The 17,253-nt window shown below is 52.0% G+C and overlaps 1 protein-coding gene across 1 annotated transcript; it reads right to left on the bottom strand.

Annotated features, from left to right (window-relative positions):
* Positions 1-212: 212 nt before the first annotated feature.
* On the bottom strand, positions 213-14,071 carry ZFP90 (ZFP90 zinc finger protein). Its single transcript, XM_056136248.1, has 4 exons — positions 13,941-14,071; positions 9,558-9,684; positions 9,196-9,291; positions 213-2,708 (listed from the first exon to the last, which is right to left on the bottom strand). The coding sequence occupies exons 1-4, from the start codon at positions 13,971-13,973 to the stop codon at positions 1,096-1,098; spliced, it is 1,869 nt and encodes a 622-aa protein (XP_055992223.1). The 5' UTR covers positions 13,974-14,071; the 3' UTR covers positions 213-1,095.
* Between the last annotated feature and the right edge of the window lie 3,182 nt (positions 14,072-17,253).

The following is a 17,253-nucleotide window of genomic DNA, read 5'->3' as shown; positions in this document are numbered from 1 at the left end:
TCTTTCACAGGGAAGTGTTTTCTCGGTACAGAGAATGAGCCTCTGCATGCTGGGTCTCAATACTAATTTATTGGCAGTGATTCAATTTAAAACTCTTTGCAGTAAAATTAATTTCAGGATTTTTTCCCCTCTTAGTCTTGTGCTATTTTCCCATTGATAAAATACAAGAAGATTGGGTCAGTGCTTTTTCCTGGGAGTATCATAAAAAAGCACAAAGAGAGGATTTAGTATTTCTAAGGGAATTGGTATATGTCAACTCAAAGTATAATCAGACTGCTTAGTAAGAGTAAAAAACCTTACCAGTTCAGTCATTTATAGTTTCTGTGAACATTTTGGTTTATGAGTTTCCGACACAGTTGTTTGAAATGAATTTGTGAGAAATTTGCATACGCTTTGCTGCCTCTGATGTTTTCACAAACTCCCCAAAGTTCTCAGCAGCATTCATTAAGTGCCTGCACATAGTTTAGTTTATATAATTTATTTAAGAGCATCACAAAGCCGAGAGTACAGGAACCTGCACTGTCCCCCAGTTTTGTCATTCGAAGCTGCATCGCTCGGTGCAAACCACTTCACATCTTTGGCTTTGAGTTTCTTCATCTGTACAATGAAGTGGTGGGACCAGCTGCTCTCATTCCTTGAGTGAATTCCAGGAGGTGGAGATGGTTCCAAGGTCAGTTTGATCTAAGAGTTGCAGGTGAATGCAATTGTCAAGCAACTTTCAAAATGAGATTTGGTCATTACTGTAGGTTTTGTTTTGAAAAAAAGGCTGTAAACAGAGTCACACGTCCAACTTTTCAGAGTAGGTGATTTCCTACACACACACACACACACACACACAACTTAGAAGATTTATAAAGTTTAATATATAGGCATACCATTTCCAGCTGGTTATACACAACGTCTGTAATTCTTTAATAATCTTTATAAAAGTCTATAATCAGATTGGCGAATGTGGCATTCACTTTTAAAAGCCCACACTGCCTCAACCAGCAGAGATCCCTCCTCATACAACACACACACACACACACACACACACACTCACATGCACCTTAAGCGCTCGCTCCGCTCAGAAGACGCTCGCTCACTTCCAGGTCCCTAGGGTTTGTTCCGGGCATGAATTCTCTGGTGCTTCGTCAGGGCCGAGCTGCGGCTGAAGTTCTTCCCGCACTCCTTGCAGGCGTAGGGCTTCTCGCCGGTGTGGATGCGCTGGTGGTCGTGCAGGTTGGTCTTCTTGCGGAAGGCGCGGCCGCACTGGCCGCACTCGTAGGGCTTCTCGCCGGTGTGCGTCCGCTCGTGCTGGATGAGGGACGAGCTCTGGCTGAAGGCCTTGCCGCAGTCGATGCACTCGTAGGGCTTCTCGCCCGTGTGCGTCCGCTCGTGCTGCGTGAGCGACGAGCGCCGGCTGAAGGCCTCCCCGCACTCGTTGCACTCGTAGGGCTTCTCCCCGGTGTGGATGCGGTGGTGCTCGATGAAGCTCGTGCTGCGTTTGAAAGCTTTGCCGCACACGTTGCACTGGTACGGCTTCTCCCCAGGGTGGGCCGCGGGGGGCTGGCTGCACGCGGGGGGCTCGCCGTCCGGAGGGCCCGGCCCGGGCAGGCCGTTCGGGGGGGCGGGCGCGTCGGTGGCGGGGCTGGCGTCGTCCCCGCGGTCGCCGCTGGCTTTGGTGCAGTCGGTGCCGGGGCCTCCGTCTTGCACCGGGGACGGGTCGTGCCTCAGGTCCAGGCCGAAGCCCAGGCTCTGGTACGGCTTGCCTCGCTTGTGGATCCGCATGTGCTTGTAGAGCGACGGGCTCTGGCCGAAGGCCCGGCCGCAGATGCTGCACTCGAACGGCTTCTCCCCGGTGTGCGTGCGCTCGTGCTGCACGAGCGAGGAGCAGCGGCTGAAGGCCTTGCCGCACTCCTTGCACTCGAAGGGCTTCTCGCCGCTGTGCGTGACCTCGTGCTGCGTGAGCGACGTGCCGTGCCGGAAGGACCTGCCGCACAGGTTGCAGCGGTAGGGCTTCTCGCCCGTGTGGATGCGCTGGTGCTGCACCAGCGACGAGCTGCGCTGGAACGCCTTCCCGCACAGGCTGCAGCGGTACGGCTTCTCGCCCGTGTGCGCGTTCTCGTGCTGGCCCAGCGACGAGCTGTGGCGGAAGGCCTTCCCGCACACGGCGCACTCGAAGGGCTTCTCCCCGGTGTGGATCCGCTGGTGCTCGGTGAGCTGGGTCTTCCACAGGAAGGTCTTCCCGCAGTCCGTGCACTCGTGGTGCTTCTTGCCGGGATAAAGCCCCTGGTCCGCCCCGTGGGAGAGGGCTTCCTCTCCCTTGTGAGTCTTCTCGTGCTTGGTGAGCGAGGACCGGTGAATGAAGGCTTTCCTGCACTTGTTACACTTGTAAGGTTTCTTCTTGGCAAGGCTGTTATCCGGGTTGGGCGGGTCTGAGTGATGGGCCAGGCTGTTGCCAAGTGTTCCACGCTCAGCAGACTCGGAAGGGGTGTTCGATGTCGAGTTTTCACCGTTTTCACCGTGTTCCAGATTTCCCTCTGGAGTGATGATCTTCCGGGTGGATGCAACTGGCCCCAGACACCAGTTCCAGCTTTCCGGGCGCCTCTCTAACTGGCTAGGAACGGTCCAAGCATTTCTCTCCACCGGCTCGCCTGCACTACAGGATATCCCAAATATGCTCTGCTGCTGATCTGAGGATTTGGCTTCGGGTCTGGCCTTCCGGTCTGAAAGAAATCCAAAGTACAAAACTCCGCTATTCACTCTTATTGAAACAAATTGCTAGAGCTGAAGGAAGGAATGATAAAGACAAAAACTATACAGGATTCTGCTTTGAACTGGTGGTAGAGCTTGAAGAAAAGATCGAAAGTGAAGGAAAGGAAGTGAAGAGCCAGGGTAGTGCAGAGTGAGGATCCACAGGCTTTGGTGAAGTGCAGGAGGAGGAAGCCCAGGTAGGAGGGCTGGGAGCAAGGATGAGGTATGGGGTGGAAATACGAATGGAGCAGGACCGGAGTGCCACATGGAATCTTGCCTGCTCTCCGGTTTCCTGTGACTCACAAGCCACCAGATTTCTGAGTAGAATTCATTTGTATTTCTTAAAAGACATGTCTGAGGCTCCAAAGTTCTAAATCCTAGAGAGCAAATTCCGCAACCAACAATTTAACTAAAGCAATTTTTTTTTTTTGGGTTTTTGGTTCATACCCTGCGATGCACAGGGATTACTCCTGGTTCATGCACTCAGGAATTACTCCTGGCAGTGCCCAAGGGACCATATGGGATGCTGGGAATTGAACCCAGGTTGGTCACGTGCAAGGCAAATGCCCTACCTGCTGTGCTATCGCTCCAGCCCCTAAAGCAGTTCTCTAATGAGCTTGAAGATGCAGGATGATCCTTCAGAAGCTGAGAAAAAGTAGTATTTCAGGAGGCATATCATGCTTGCCCTTACAACTGGGAGTGGGTTTTAAGTCTATTTGAGCATAAATAGACTTAAGTCTATTTTGAGTCTATTGGGTCACACTAATCACCCCTAATGGGACCAAAAGGGATTCAACCTGCTATTAAATTGATCTTTCAACACCCGTCTAACCAGAATTGCAGAGAATTAATTTCTAGGTTAAAAGAATTGCAACCTTTAAAAACATGTTAAGGCGCATATGCTGCCCGAGCCCATGTGTGCTTGCACCCACGTGGCCGAGCATATGTGGTGCCCGAGCACATGTGTCACCCGCATCTCCCCTCTTGAGATGTGTACTTTCATGCTTTCGTGTCTAATGCTAGGATGTGTGTAGGGGCTCTCTCCGCCCTTGGAGAAGCCCGTGTTCCCTCTTGAGTACGTTATTCTCTCACTCTCTCTCCCTCCATACCTAAAAATCCTCCAAATAAAATCTATTTGTTTCACTAAAAAAAAAATGTTAAGGAATTTTCTGGAGGGTGATGAAAATATTCTATATCAACAGAGGTTTGGATTGGACGGATAAACCTTTGTCAAAACCATTAGGGTGGTATATAAGAGAGTACAATTTTTGATATGAACTGGTTTCTTTTTTTTTTCTTCCTGGTTTTTGGGGCATACCACAAAGTACTCAGGTATTACTCCTGTCTCTGAACTCAGGGATCACTCCTGGAAGTACTTGCTCAGGAAACCATATGGGATACTGGGACTCGAACCCTAGTTGGCCGCGTGCAAGGGAAGCACCCTATAACTATACGATCTCTATGGCCCCTGAGCTGCTATATGAAGAATCAAACGTACCCCACATACATTGTACAAGGCCAACATTTTTATAAAGTCAACATTATTCTTGTGTCAAGATCAGACAGGGACATCACAAGACAAGAAAGTTAGAGTAATTTCTCTCAAGAGTTGTAGCACTGTCCTCCCATTGTTCATGGATTTGCTTGAGCGGGCCCAGTAACATTGTGAGACTTGTTGTTACTGTGTCTAGCATATTGAATACATCACGGGTAGCTTGCCAGGCTTTGCTGTGCGGGCAAGATACTCTCGGTAGCTTGCCGGGCTCTCCGGGAGAGGTGAAGGAATCGAACTTGGGTTGGCCATGTCGGCCGCGTGCAAGGCAAACACCCTACCCGATGTGCTATCGCTCCAGCCCCCAGAAGGAACATATCTTAACACGATAGAAGGTCAAACACTATAAACACAATGAATATTATACTAGTTGAGAAAAGTCAAAACTTTTTCTTTAAAATCAGGAACAAGAGAAGACTGTTCACTATAACATGTATTAAAACTTATATTAAAGGTTTTAGAAAGAACAATTATTACTTTGATTAAATTAAAAAAATACTTTTGGGCCTCACCCAGCTCTGCACTCAGGAATTACTCCTGGTGGAACTCAGAGATCATAGGAGATGCCAGGGATTAAACCTTGGCTGGCTGCTTGCAAGGCAAGTGCCTTACCCACTTTACTATCTCTTCAGCCCCTTTTGTTTTTTTGCTTTTTTCTTTAAATTTTGGGCCACAGGGCTGAAGCGATAGTATAGTGGGTAGGGCATCTGCCTTGCATGCAGCCGACCAGCATTCGATTCCCAGCATCCATATGGTCCCCCAAGCATCACCAGGAGTAATTCCTGAGCATTGCTGGCTGTGACCCAAAAAGAAAAAAAAAAGAGAGAAAAACCCTAAATTTTGGGCCACCCCTGGCAGTACTTAGGGATCACTGCTGGCAGAGCTCAGGGGGACATATGTAATATCTGGAATAGAATCTGGGTAGACTGCAAGGCAAGCTCCTTCCCTGCTATAGTATCTTTCTGGCCCATGCAAGAGCAATTAGATAACAAGAATAAAAGAAATTGAGGAGCTGGAGCGTTTGCAACAGCGGGTAGGGCGTTTGCCTTGCACATGGCCGACCTGGGTTCAATTCCCAGCATCCCATATGGTCCCCTGAGCACCGCCAGGAGTAACTCCTGAGTGCAGTCAGAAGTAAGCCCTGTGCATTGACGGGTGTGAGCCAAAAAAAAAAAAAAAAAAGATCTTGGAATAAATGTGAGAACTATTACAATTGTTGATATAATACCTAGAAAACCCTAAGAGACTCCATTAAAAAGCTATTGGAAACAATGAAAACAGCAAAGTGGTTAGTTACAAAATGATATAAACAACGAATAAAAAGAAATTAAGAAGTCCCCTCAACACCTCCCCGCAGCACAGAGCTGGGAGCAGTCCCTAAGCACTACTGTGTGGCCACCCAGAGGAAAAGGACATACGCAGAACAAAAGGACAGTTTACTGGGACCAGAGCCATAGTGCAGCACCTGAGGTACTGCTTGCCTTGCAACGTGACTGGCCTGTTTTCAATCCCTGGCATCCCATATGGTCCCTGATCCCCGAGCTCAGAGCCAGGAGTAAACCCTGAGCACAGCCGGGTGTGGTCACCCACCCCCCACCCCCAAAAATGCTAAAGACAGGAGCTAGATAGATAGTATGGTGGGTAGTGAGCTTGGCTTGTACTTGGTGAACCAAATCTACCAGCTTTGATCCCCGGCATCACATGTAGTCTCCTGAGCGCCGCCAGGAGAGACCCCTGAGTGCAGAGCCAGGAGTAAGCCCTGAGCACAGCCAAGACTGGCTCCAACTCCAAATAAATCAATGTCAATAATGAGAGAATCTGATGGTGAGGAGGTGATGCTCGATGTGTCATTTGTTTCAAGTGTGTGAGACTTTTCATAGTAAAATGTTAGGAGGAAAAAACAGAAAGAAGGGGCTTAAACCTCCAAATTCCTTACTCTGGACCAAGACTCACTTCGAAACAGAGAATACTTCCACCTTTTCGAAAACTCGGAGGGACAGTCAAGAAGCGTTTAGTGAAGTGAATGAGTTAACGAGTTCCTCCCAGCAGACCCGATCAGCTTCTGACCGTCCCTCCATGCTCCCAACACAGGCTCAACACGTGGCTCAGGAACCCTCACAGGCTTGTGTCCAGGGGCCTGCAAGCCCACAGACAGATATAATGCAAGCATTTTTCAGCTAACGCACACACACAGCAAACGCCCCCTCCCTCCCATCAGATCACGTTATATCTGAGTTTGTGTAGTAGAGATGATAGTCATGTGTGGCCAGGGAAGGAAGAAATAAATGCAACCGTTTAAATTGGGCTTCTTGACTTAGAAAGACCTTGAATCTACAGAACAGATGGCTCTGGACACGCATTATCTGATGAGGGAACAGGTAAGCGACTTACAGAAAACACTGAAAAGAAATTCAACCTCAGGAACAAAAAAATAATACTGGAATGACATTAGAATTTCTAACATCAAATCATTCTAATCTATTTAGTCTAGTATTAGATTAAACAATAAAGGAAGGACATTTAAATCAGGGGTGGTAGAAAGGACAATGTTTGTTTCCCATCCTGGGAAAAGGGAAAAACGAAAATATAGGCTAACACTGGTCTGCCTTTCTGCCTTGCCACAGGGAGTTTAGGAGCACCCATGACAGTGCTCCCATTCCTGTGTTTATTTGTAACCTCTTTCTTTGTGCTCAGCTTCCCCAACCTTTATTTCCTAGTCAGACTCTGTTAACTTGTAAATCTTGCTTTTCTCTTCCCTTAAGTCCTTTATTAATTAATAGTTAATTCAAAGTAAATGTCCTTTTTGTATAGACACCAAAAGACTTAATGCTATGCTCTTGTAACTTGGGAATTAACTGGCTCTGAATGACATTCACTCCTGGGCATCTGTTCTCTTGACTTAAGCCTCAGTTGCCCTTACTTCCTAGCATCCCCAAAACAGGGTCCTGACTAGGGACTGGATGGACCCAGGGCAAGCTGTGGGCTACCCTGGCATCAAAATGGGCCTGGCCAAAATGCCGTAATACTTAACTATAAGTTAAGAGCATGGTCATGGATCCAAATTTTGTCCTGATCCAAAAAGCAACAACTGGATTAGGACCCTGCTAGGGCTAGGAAAGATTAATCTGGCCTGAGCACTGTAGTCTGAGATCTATAGCGAGATGTCCCCAGGAGAATTACCCTACAAGCTTAATGAATCTCTGTGTCCATACAAAATAACTAATATTAAGAAGTAGAATTAAGGGGCTGGAGCAATAACACAGTGGGGAGGGCGTTTGCCTTGCACATGGCTGCCCTGGGTTTGATTCCCAGCATCCCATATGGTCCCCTGAGCACCGCCAGAGTAACCCCTGTGCATTGCCCATTGTGACCCAAAAAGGAAAAAAAAAAAGAAAAAAAGTAGTAGAATTAAGATATTAACTACGTTTTGGACTAAGGAAAGGAAAAAAAAACCCTAGGTGGTATTTCTACCCTTGAGAGGGATCATTGGAGGATCATCGATCAGGAAGGGCTTTGGTATGTGGATTGTGCTACCTACAATGCTGGGAGTTGGGGAGAGACTAGAGGAGACGAAGGGCAGCAAGTGGGAGCAAGGAGACAACATGGGGGATTGGAGGAGCCAGGCATGAAGGGCAGTGTGAGACTGGGACAGGCGCGCGGGGAGGATGGAATAAATAGCAACTGATCACCAACCATCCTGGCCCTCATTTCCTCTTTTGTCCATCCAAGGCATCGGATTCCAGGCTGGGGAAATGATGCGAGACCACCGAATGCAGGAGGCGGGAGAGAGCCCTGGGATTCCTTAGTCGCTTGGTGAATACACCAAGAAAGGTTTGTGGTGGTTTATGAGCTAAAGCGCTAAAATCCCTTCTGGAGGGCTGGAGAGATGGCACAGCAGGTAAAGCACTTGCCCTGCATGAGGCTGGCCTGGGTTATATCCTGGCAGCCTATATCGTCGCCCAAACACTGCTAGGAATGATCCGTGAGTGCAGAGCCAGCAATAAGCCCTGAGCACTACTGGTGTGCACCTCCCCCGCAAAAAAGAAAAAAAAATTCCATTATGACCCATCTAGTGATGAACAATATATCCATGAAATGCAATGTTAATGAGCAATAAAAGAGAATTAAGTAGCAATATATGCTACAACATGAATGAATCTTGAAAATATGCTGAGTGAAAGAAGTGGGCTACAAAAGTCAATGATGTGATTTCACTTAGAGGTGAGGTATCCCAAGCAAGATGAAAGCAGGCTGTCAGGGCTGGGTCGAGTAGGGAATGGAGCGCCTGTGAGAAGCGAAAGAGTGACCGGAGTGGAAGAAAGGACAATTTCTGAGTCTCCAGAGAAGGACAAAGACCTGCCCCATTACGGGGAAGGGCAGGCAGATTCCCTTAGGGGCAGAAGCCAAAGTCTTATCTTAAAGTCTAGCAGCTATCAGCGAGGTACACCAGAGACCAGGGGAAGGGGACGGTCAGGAGGCAGAAAATCACAGGGGCCGTGGCCAGGATGGACGCAGGAGGGTGGGGGGGAGAGAGCCGGAAAGCCCGAGTGATGAGGGGAGGGAGACTCGGCCGTGGGTACTTGCTCCAGGCTGGGTGAGAGGAGGCGGCCCAGAGAGAGGCGATATGAGCAGACGAGTCAAAAGACAAAGGGCGCCTGCTCCAAGGAAGGTGGACAGAGAGAAAGCAAAGTGGAGGGAGGGTTCCTGAGAGGGAGAGTCAGCACCCAAGTGAGGGAAGGGGGGGGCTATCTCAGAAAGGAGACTTCCCCCCCATCCCCCAACAGGAAGAGCATCCTGCTACACCAGGGAGACCCGAAGGCATTTCGGCAGCCGCCCTCGAGCGCCCCCTTCTGGTGGGCCGCTGCCTGCACTAACCCGCCGAGGCTGATGCTCACTCAGATATTTACCTGGACAGAAAGATCTTTGGATTTCCTTCTCAGGCATCCACGGCGCTTCTCCTTGCTCCAATCTGTAGATGATGGCTGGCTTGGAAACTTGGTATCCTGCTCAGGGACAAACACACCAGATGTGGTTGTTAAGAGGACAAAGAACCTTCCCGACAAGTCACTACGCGCTCTAGACCCTTGGGGAAGGCTGACGGGAAGAAAGGGGGCAACCTAAGGAGGCAGGCAATCAAGCGGCCCGTCTGCAGAAGGCCTCCTTCCTAAAGGGTCCCACAGACAATGAGCTCTGACCCCAGCCCCCTCCAACGACCCCAGCAGCAGAGGAAGGAGCCCCGGCCACGAGCCTTGCCGTGGCGTGTCCTTACCAAGCGCAACCAGGTGGCTGTAGTTCTCCAGCATGACTTCCCTGTACAGGCGCCTCTGCTCGGGGGCCACGTGGTCCCACTCCTCCTGGGTAAAGTCCACGGCCACATCGTTGAACGTCACGGACTTCTGCAGGGAGAAGGCCCTGACCTCAGTGCCCGCTGCTGCCCAGGTTCTGAGTGCAGCCCCGACGGCGCTGGGGTTCCGATGACAGACCCACAGTAACTTACGGTGAAGATAACACAGTCAGAATGCACGCAAAGGCGGGTGACGCCCCTATGAGCACCACAGGAGGGCAGGGTCAGCACTGTAAGTGGGGAGGGGGGGTGTGATCACCTCCCTTCCCCCCTGCAAACCTGCATCTCGGCACAAGTGCATCATTCACGTGTATGTGTATAAGGCCCCTGGTGATCCCAGTAAGAACGTGGACAGAGGAAAGAGAAGGGGAAGTACCAACACGTGGGACCAGGGCTCTTTCCCAAATGGTCCAGCACGATTCCCAACACAGGTGTCCCATGATACGACTTGACACACTTTGGAGCCTTCCAGTACTACAGGGAGGGGCTCACACAAAGCATTATTGGGGAGGGGGTGCTGGAGAGCTAGTACAGCAGGCAGGGCGCTAGCCGTGCACGCAGCCAACCTGGGGCCGATTCCTGGCATCCCATATGGTCTCCTAAGACTCAGCACTCTGCACTCCAGGGTCACTTCTGGTGGTGTGTGAGGGACCGTACAAGGTATCAGGGATCAAACCCAGGGCAGGCCACTTATAAGGCAAGTGCTATAACTGTTGTACGTTTTCTCTGGTCCTGTGTGTTTTCTTTAGAGCAAGTCTACTGGCTAAATCAGGCCGGGCAGACTTAAGAGTAGGTGGCCTATAAACATTTCATCAATTCTTTCACGTTTAAAAAACTAAGGAGGGGCTGGAGCGATAGCACAGTGTGTCGGGCATTTGTCTTGCACATGGTCAACTCGGATTCAATTCCCAGTATCCCATGTGGTCCCCTGAGCACCGCCAGGAGTAATTTCTGAGTACAGAGCCAGGAGTAACACTTATGCATTGCCAGGTGTGACCCAAAAAGCAAAAAAAAAAAAAAAGAAAAAAAACTAAGAAAATTTCTTGGGGTCCAAGTGATAGTACAGCAGGGCAGCGAGGGCACTCGCCTTGCAAGTCACCAAACGGGTTCAATCCCCACCACCCCATATGGTCCCCCGAGTCCACCAGGAGTGAACCCTGAGTGCAGAGTCAGGAGGGCGCCCTGAGCACCGTTGGGTGTGTTCCCCCAAAAATAAATAAAAAGGAGATGGCTTCATGTGTGCTTTGGTGCCCTTCCCAACCTTGCCCGCACCGACCTCCTCGGTCCTGCTCTGGCTTCGGCCCCGAGCCAGGAAGTGTGGCAGCCCCCTGAGCCGCCGGAACCTCTCCTGCCAAAGCAGCTGCCATGGGGGCTCCCCGCTATTCTCTCCCAAGGTCTGGCCAGGCCGTCGCAGCTCTGAGTGCTCCCACATCCCCTGAGCCGCCCTCCCAGGGCTCATTCAACCTGGGACACATGTCACTGCACTTGCTCACTGTGTACCTGTAACGTCAACAACAACCTTGTGTTAGGCGCCTTCCCATGACCAGAGACAGAATGAGTCTGGCACAGGAAGGGCAGCCAGGGATCCTGGGGGCTCACAGGACTGAAGGATTGCCGGGGCGGGGGGTGCCCCCAGGGGATGGAGCACAGGTTACACGCAGAAGTCCTGGGCTCGCGCCATCACTGCCGGCTGTGTCGCGTCTAAGCAACTCTGGGTCACACTGTGGACGGTGATCGAAGGATCCACAACATCTCACACTGCTCGCCTTCTTCCAGACGGAACTAGACCTCTCCTCCTCTTTAAGGACTGACCAAAAGCTGGGACCGGAGAGACAGAACAGTGGGGAGTGTGTCTGCCTTGCACAGAGCTGAGCGGGGTTCGATTCCTGGCAGTGCATCTGAGCACTGCCAGGACGTTTCCCTGAGCACAGAGTCTGACCACCACCAGGTATGACTCAAAAAAGCCAGAAATAAATATTCCCCTTCCTCATACTGCCATAAAAAGGACAGTGACTGGGGCTGGAGAGATAGCACAGCGGGTAGGGCGTTAGCCTTGCACGCAGCCAACCCGGGTTCGATTCCCAGCATCCCATATGGTCCCTTGAGCACCGCCAGGAGTAACTCCTGAGTGCAGAGCCAGGAGTAACCCCTGTGCATCGTCAGGTGTGACCCAAAAAGCAAAAAAAAAATAATAATAATAAAGGACAGTGACCAAGCAGTGCAGCCCAGAGTAAGCAACCAGAAACAGCAAACACTAAACCGAGAAGGTCAATCTCAGCTCCTGTGATAACGGCATATCCCGGACCAGTCACAAACCTCCCAGGGGTCCCCTTCTCCCACCTCTAACACACAATCACCTGAAGACTTGAGTTTCCATTGTTGTTATTTTGGGGAGGCCACAACCAGTGGTGCCTCAGGGCTTACTCCTACCTTTGCACTCGGGGTTCACTCCTGGTGGGGTTCTGGGGACCACATGGGGTACTGGGGATTGAATCTGGGTTGGCCGTATGCATGCACTACCCGCTATACTATCTCTCTGGCCAGAAGTGAGTTTTAAGACAAGGGTGAAAGGCACACTTCCAAGATGTCCTTTTCCAAGAAAGGACACTTGTTCAAGAACCTAGTGGCCAATACAAAGAGATTTCCTCCAGCTCACATACACCAACTCTGGAGGAGAAATCCTCTCAGGGTGGACTCAGGAAACTCTGTCACTAAGAAAACTTGCAAAGCTGAAGACCAGACAACAGCATCTAATGAGTCCAGAGCAGAGTTAATTGCCCGATCAGAACACTCTGAACGTAACTGGCTCCATTACGGCCTTTTTCTCCCTACTTGCAGCTCTAGGACAGCAGATCAGTAATAGCTGGATCAGCTGGGTGGGCGAACAGCTCAGGACTCAGGGCGAGCACAGGGGAAGAAAACTCTTGCTGGCGGCTGTTTCTCACCTACCCTTTGCCTGATCCCAGCCTGGGAAGGGGCCTCATCTCTCAATCTTTCTTTTTCCTGTATGTTCTAAGGTCACCAAGATTAAAAACAAACAAAAACACCCACATGTATTCCTTAAAAGAAAAAAAAGTAATCTTTTCGTGTGTTTGTTTTGCTTTGTTTCTTTGGGGTCACAGCCAGCGGTGCTCAGGGGACGGAGTCCTGGCACTATGCCTTCTGCTCCACTATTTCTTTGGTCCTATTATTTTTTACCGAAATCTATTTTACCTATCCAGGAAAAAAAAATTCTTACTATTGTTGGAGGGGTTTCATCTCGGGTGGAGGGTCATCCCTAGGGGGGACTGGGCACAGATCATGGTGTGTGGTGCTGGGGAACCAAACCCAGGACCCCAAGTGCAAGGCTTGTGCTCTACGCCGGGTCTCCTTGCCCAAAGATTCTGCATCCCTCCCTCCGCCTCCTCCAGGTCAGCTGATGTGTGCACCTCGGTGAGAACCAAGGTGAGAGAACCTCTCACCCACCCTGGCCGCGGAAAGGCCCTGCCTCGTGTCCTGCTCTCTGCCCCTCATCTCTTTCCCTTTCACTCCCTCTCCGGGGCAGTTCCTTTTTTTTTTTTCTTCTTTTTTGGACACACCCGGTGATGCTGGCTTTGCACTCAGGAGTCACTCCTGGCGGTGCTCAGGGGACCATATGGGATGCTGGGAACCGAACCCCGGTCGGGCTGTGAGCATGGCAAACGCCCTACCCGCTATGCTATCATCGCTCCAGCCCCCGGGGAGATCAGTTCTTTACTCAGTGAGTCTCTCCCAAACCCTCCTTCGGGGCTGGTACTGCCAGGAGCGCATTTTGTTCTTTCAACGGGCCCTGAAGCGTTTTGCTCTCTGGTCTGTGCCCGCCACGCAGCAAAGTTCCCTAACTCCCAGGGGGTGCCGCTAGGACGAGCACTCGGTGGGCGTCGGGACACGTACTCCGTCCTCCCGGAGCCGACTGAGCTGAGCGGGAGCCTCTGCGGCGGGGGCAGACATCTGGCAGGAGGCTTCCTCGCCTGGCCCCGGGTCCCCTCTCACTTCCTCCTCCGCAGCCTGGGCTCGGTCCCGCTCGGTCCCGCGCCCTCCCGCTTCCTTCCCCTCCCCAGGGACGGAATTCCAGGAACCGCACGGCCCGCTCTTGACACTTCCCGCCCTCTCGCTCCTCCCCCGGGCCCCATCGCCCGGGCCCCCGCGGCTGCCCCGCGTGCCCCCACCGGGCAGCTCCGCTAGCCGGGATCTGGCCGGGCCCGGAGGACCGGCGCGGGGCGGGGAACAACGAGTGCTCCCCACGAGTGCTCCCGACCCGCCCGGGGTGGGGGGGGGGACGCGGCTCACCTGGGGCGCGACCGCCGGCGGCCTCGGGGCCATTCCTGTGCGCTGCGGGCCGGGCCCCCGGGCTGCCGGGAGAGAGGGGGCGCCCCGCCCCCTCGGCCGCGCCCCCCCCGCCCCCACCCCGGGCCGGACGGGCAGCGGCGGCCCGACCCCGGCTCTGGCCACGCCCAGTCCCACCCGCAGGACGGTGGGCGCGGCCTCCCGCACGCACGCAAACTCCGGGGCGGTGCCGCGGCGACTCGCGCGCTCGGGGGGGCGGGGCGGGGGGGGTCACCGCCTCCCGACGGCCCCGCCGGGCCCGGGCGCCCCCGCTGCAGGCTCGGGCCGCTCCAGGGCGGATGCACGGCGGGGACAGCCCAGCGCGGCCATTTAAGGCGCACCGGGGCCGGACAATGGCCGCAGCGGCCGCGCCGAGCCGGAAGTGCGCCTGCGCGCCAGCGGAGCCTCGCCCCGCCCGCGCGGACTACATTTCCCAGCGGCCCCCGCGCGCCGACGCCGGGCTCGGGGCTCCCTCGGGTCCGCGGGTTTGAAGGCGCTGCGCGAGGCTGGGGTTGGGGTGTGTGTCTGTTGGCTCGGTCCAGTAAAAGCCACTGGGCAGGGGCCTAAGCGATAGCACAGCGGGTAGGTCGTTTACCTTGCACGCGGCCGACCTGGGTTCGATCCCCGGCATCCCATATGGTCCCCCAAGCACTGCCAGGAGTAATTCCTGAGTGCAGAGTATGGAATAATCCCCTGAGCATCGCTGTGTGTGACCCAAAAAGAAAAAAAACAGCCACTGGGCGCCCCTCGGTGCCACAGGCATGTTGCCACGGGCGACAGAGACAGATCGGACAGGCAAGGACACCCGTGGACCACAATAAAAACATGACCCTATTTATGAGACGATCTCAGCGACAACAATGGGGGCAAACTTTGCTCCTCACTCCAGTATCCGAGGTCTCTAATGTGCTATTTCCACCCCAGCAGGCATCATGTCGGGAGGTCAGGATGCTGACGATTCAGACCCTCCCTAAGATGCTTGCTGAAATATTTACTAGTACAGGAATCGAGAAAGCAACCAGGTAAAATCCGCTGTCTCCTGAGCAGCGTGCAAAAAGCGAATGGTGCGGATGCCATGTTATTCCTTTCCTTGCATGGGTCCATGATTTTGTACTTTTGGACCATTTGTCAGTGACAGAGATAGATGAAAGAGAAACGCAAGTCTTTTTTTTTTTTTTTGTCACTCATTGATGCGTAGGGGTTACTCCTGGCTCATGCACTCAGGAATTACTGTGCTCCGGGGACCATATGGGATGCTGGGAATGGAACTCGGGTTGGCCACGTGCAAGGCAACCGCCCTACCCGCTGTGCTATCACTCCAGCCCCTGAGAAACGCAAGTCTTAAAATGACAGAATTGTGTTTGCATGTCACAAGTAAAAAAACATCCTAGACGTGAGCCATAAGGGTAGTACACCGAAAGGGTAGTATGCTGGTAAGGATAGTCCGGGGTAAGGTGCACGCGTTGCATGCAGCCAACCAGGATTCCATACCGGGCACCACATATGATTCCTCCAGCACTGCCAGGAGTGATGGAGGAGTACAGAGCCAGGAGTAAACCCTGAGTACCTATGGGTGTGGCCCAAACCCCTGGCCAGCCCCCCTCACCAACTTGTGTAGAGTGCTACTCAATCACACAGCAGAATGCGCATTATAAGCAAAGAATGCCAGTTACACTGCTTTACAAGATTAATTTTTTTTTAAAAATGCTGGAGCTGGAGTACAGTGGGTAAGGCATTTGCCTTGCACGCAGCTGACCATGGCTTGATCCCAAGCACCCCATTTAGTTCCCCTGAGCTCCACCAGGGGTGATCCCTGAGTAAAAGCAGGAGTAAGCCCTGAGTACCAGTGGGTATGCCCCCCAAAAGAATCTTTTTTTAAAAATTTTTATTAGTGAAACACCATGAGGTACAGTTGTAGACTTACAAATTTTTGTGCTTGGGTTTCAGTTATACAATGATCGAGTACCCATCCCTCCACCAGTGCCCATTCTCCACCACCATTGATCCCAGGATCCCTCCCACCCCCCATCCTCCCCATCCCACCCAGCCTCTGTGGCAGGGCATTCCCTTTTGTTCTCTCTCTCCTTTTGGGCATTGTGGTTTGCAGAAGAGGCACTGAGTGGCAATTATGTTCGGTCTATAGTCTACTTTCAGCATGTATCTCCCATCCTGGGAGGATCCTCCCAACGCCCTTTATTTGGTGCTCCCTTCTCTATCTGAGCTGCCTTTCCCCCTAGCGTGTGTGGCTGGCCTCCAAGCCACGGAGTATACCTCCTGGTACTTATCTTGGCTATTCTTGCGTGTTAGTCTCCGATTTTGTTACCAAAAGAATCTTTTTAAAACCACCTAGTTTTTCCCACCTGGAGCTAGCAAAAAAGTATAACTGGGAAACAGGAATGAGCTGTCTCACAGACCTCCCCAAGGCGGTGACTTAGTAGCTGAGACTTGCACAGAAAACTCTGGAACCTAAGGAAGATGTCCAGGTTGGAGGGACTGAGGGTCTGGGGGGAAATTCCTGAGATAGAGCAGAGCTGGCTGAGTCTTAGAAATCAGTCCTTGGGGCCAGAGACGTAGGGCCTTGCATACAGCTGACCTAAGTTGGAACTTTGGCATCCCATGTGGTCCCTTGAGTGCAGAGTCAGGAGTAACCTCTGAGTATCACTGGGTGTGACTCAAAAACAGAAAAAAGAAAAGAAATAGGTACTTGATTGTAGGATAACATTGGTTGGTCTTTTCTGCCTTGCCACAGGGAGCTTAGGTTTATTGGGTTACTCCCATCACAGTGCTCCCATTCCTCTGTGTTTATTTGTAACTTCTTTGTTTGTTCTCTGTTGACTTGTAAATATTGTTTTTCTCTTCTCCTTAAGTCCTTTGCATACTTTACTTAGAGTGATGTCGGTGGGCCCCACGGGTGACTTATGTGAAGAGGGGAGGAGAAAGATGAGTCACTTTCTCCCCACCCGCCTCTGCCACCCGGGACCCAGGGTTACTGGGTTCTTGTCTCGCCTCGAGAAAGGAATTTCAGGAGTAGACAAGCAGTGAAATAAATAGATTTTATTTGGAGGATTTTTAGCTATGGAGGGAGAGAGTGAGAGAGTAACGTACTCAAGAGAGAACACGGGCTTCTCCAAGGGCGGAGAGAGCCCCTACACACATCCTAGCATTAAACACGAAAGCATGAAAGTACACATCTCAAGAGGGCAAATGCCAGCGACACATGTGCTCGGCCATGTGGGCGCAAGCAGCACATGGGCTCAGGCAGCATATGTTCGCCTTT

This window comes from Sorex fumeus, unplaced genomic scaffold (genome assembly GCF_029834395.1).
Source record: "Sorex fumeus unplaced genomic scaffold, SorFum_2.1 ptg000122l, whole genome shotgun sequence".
Classification (NCBI taxonomy): domain Eukaryota; kingdom Metazoa; phylum Chordata; class Mammalia; order Eulipotyphla; family Soricidae; genus Sorex; species Sorex fumeus.
The sequence above is the reverse complement of the archived record's forward strand: the minus strand, read 5'-3'. Positions and strand labels throughout refer to the sequence as shown.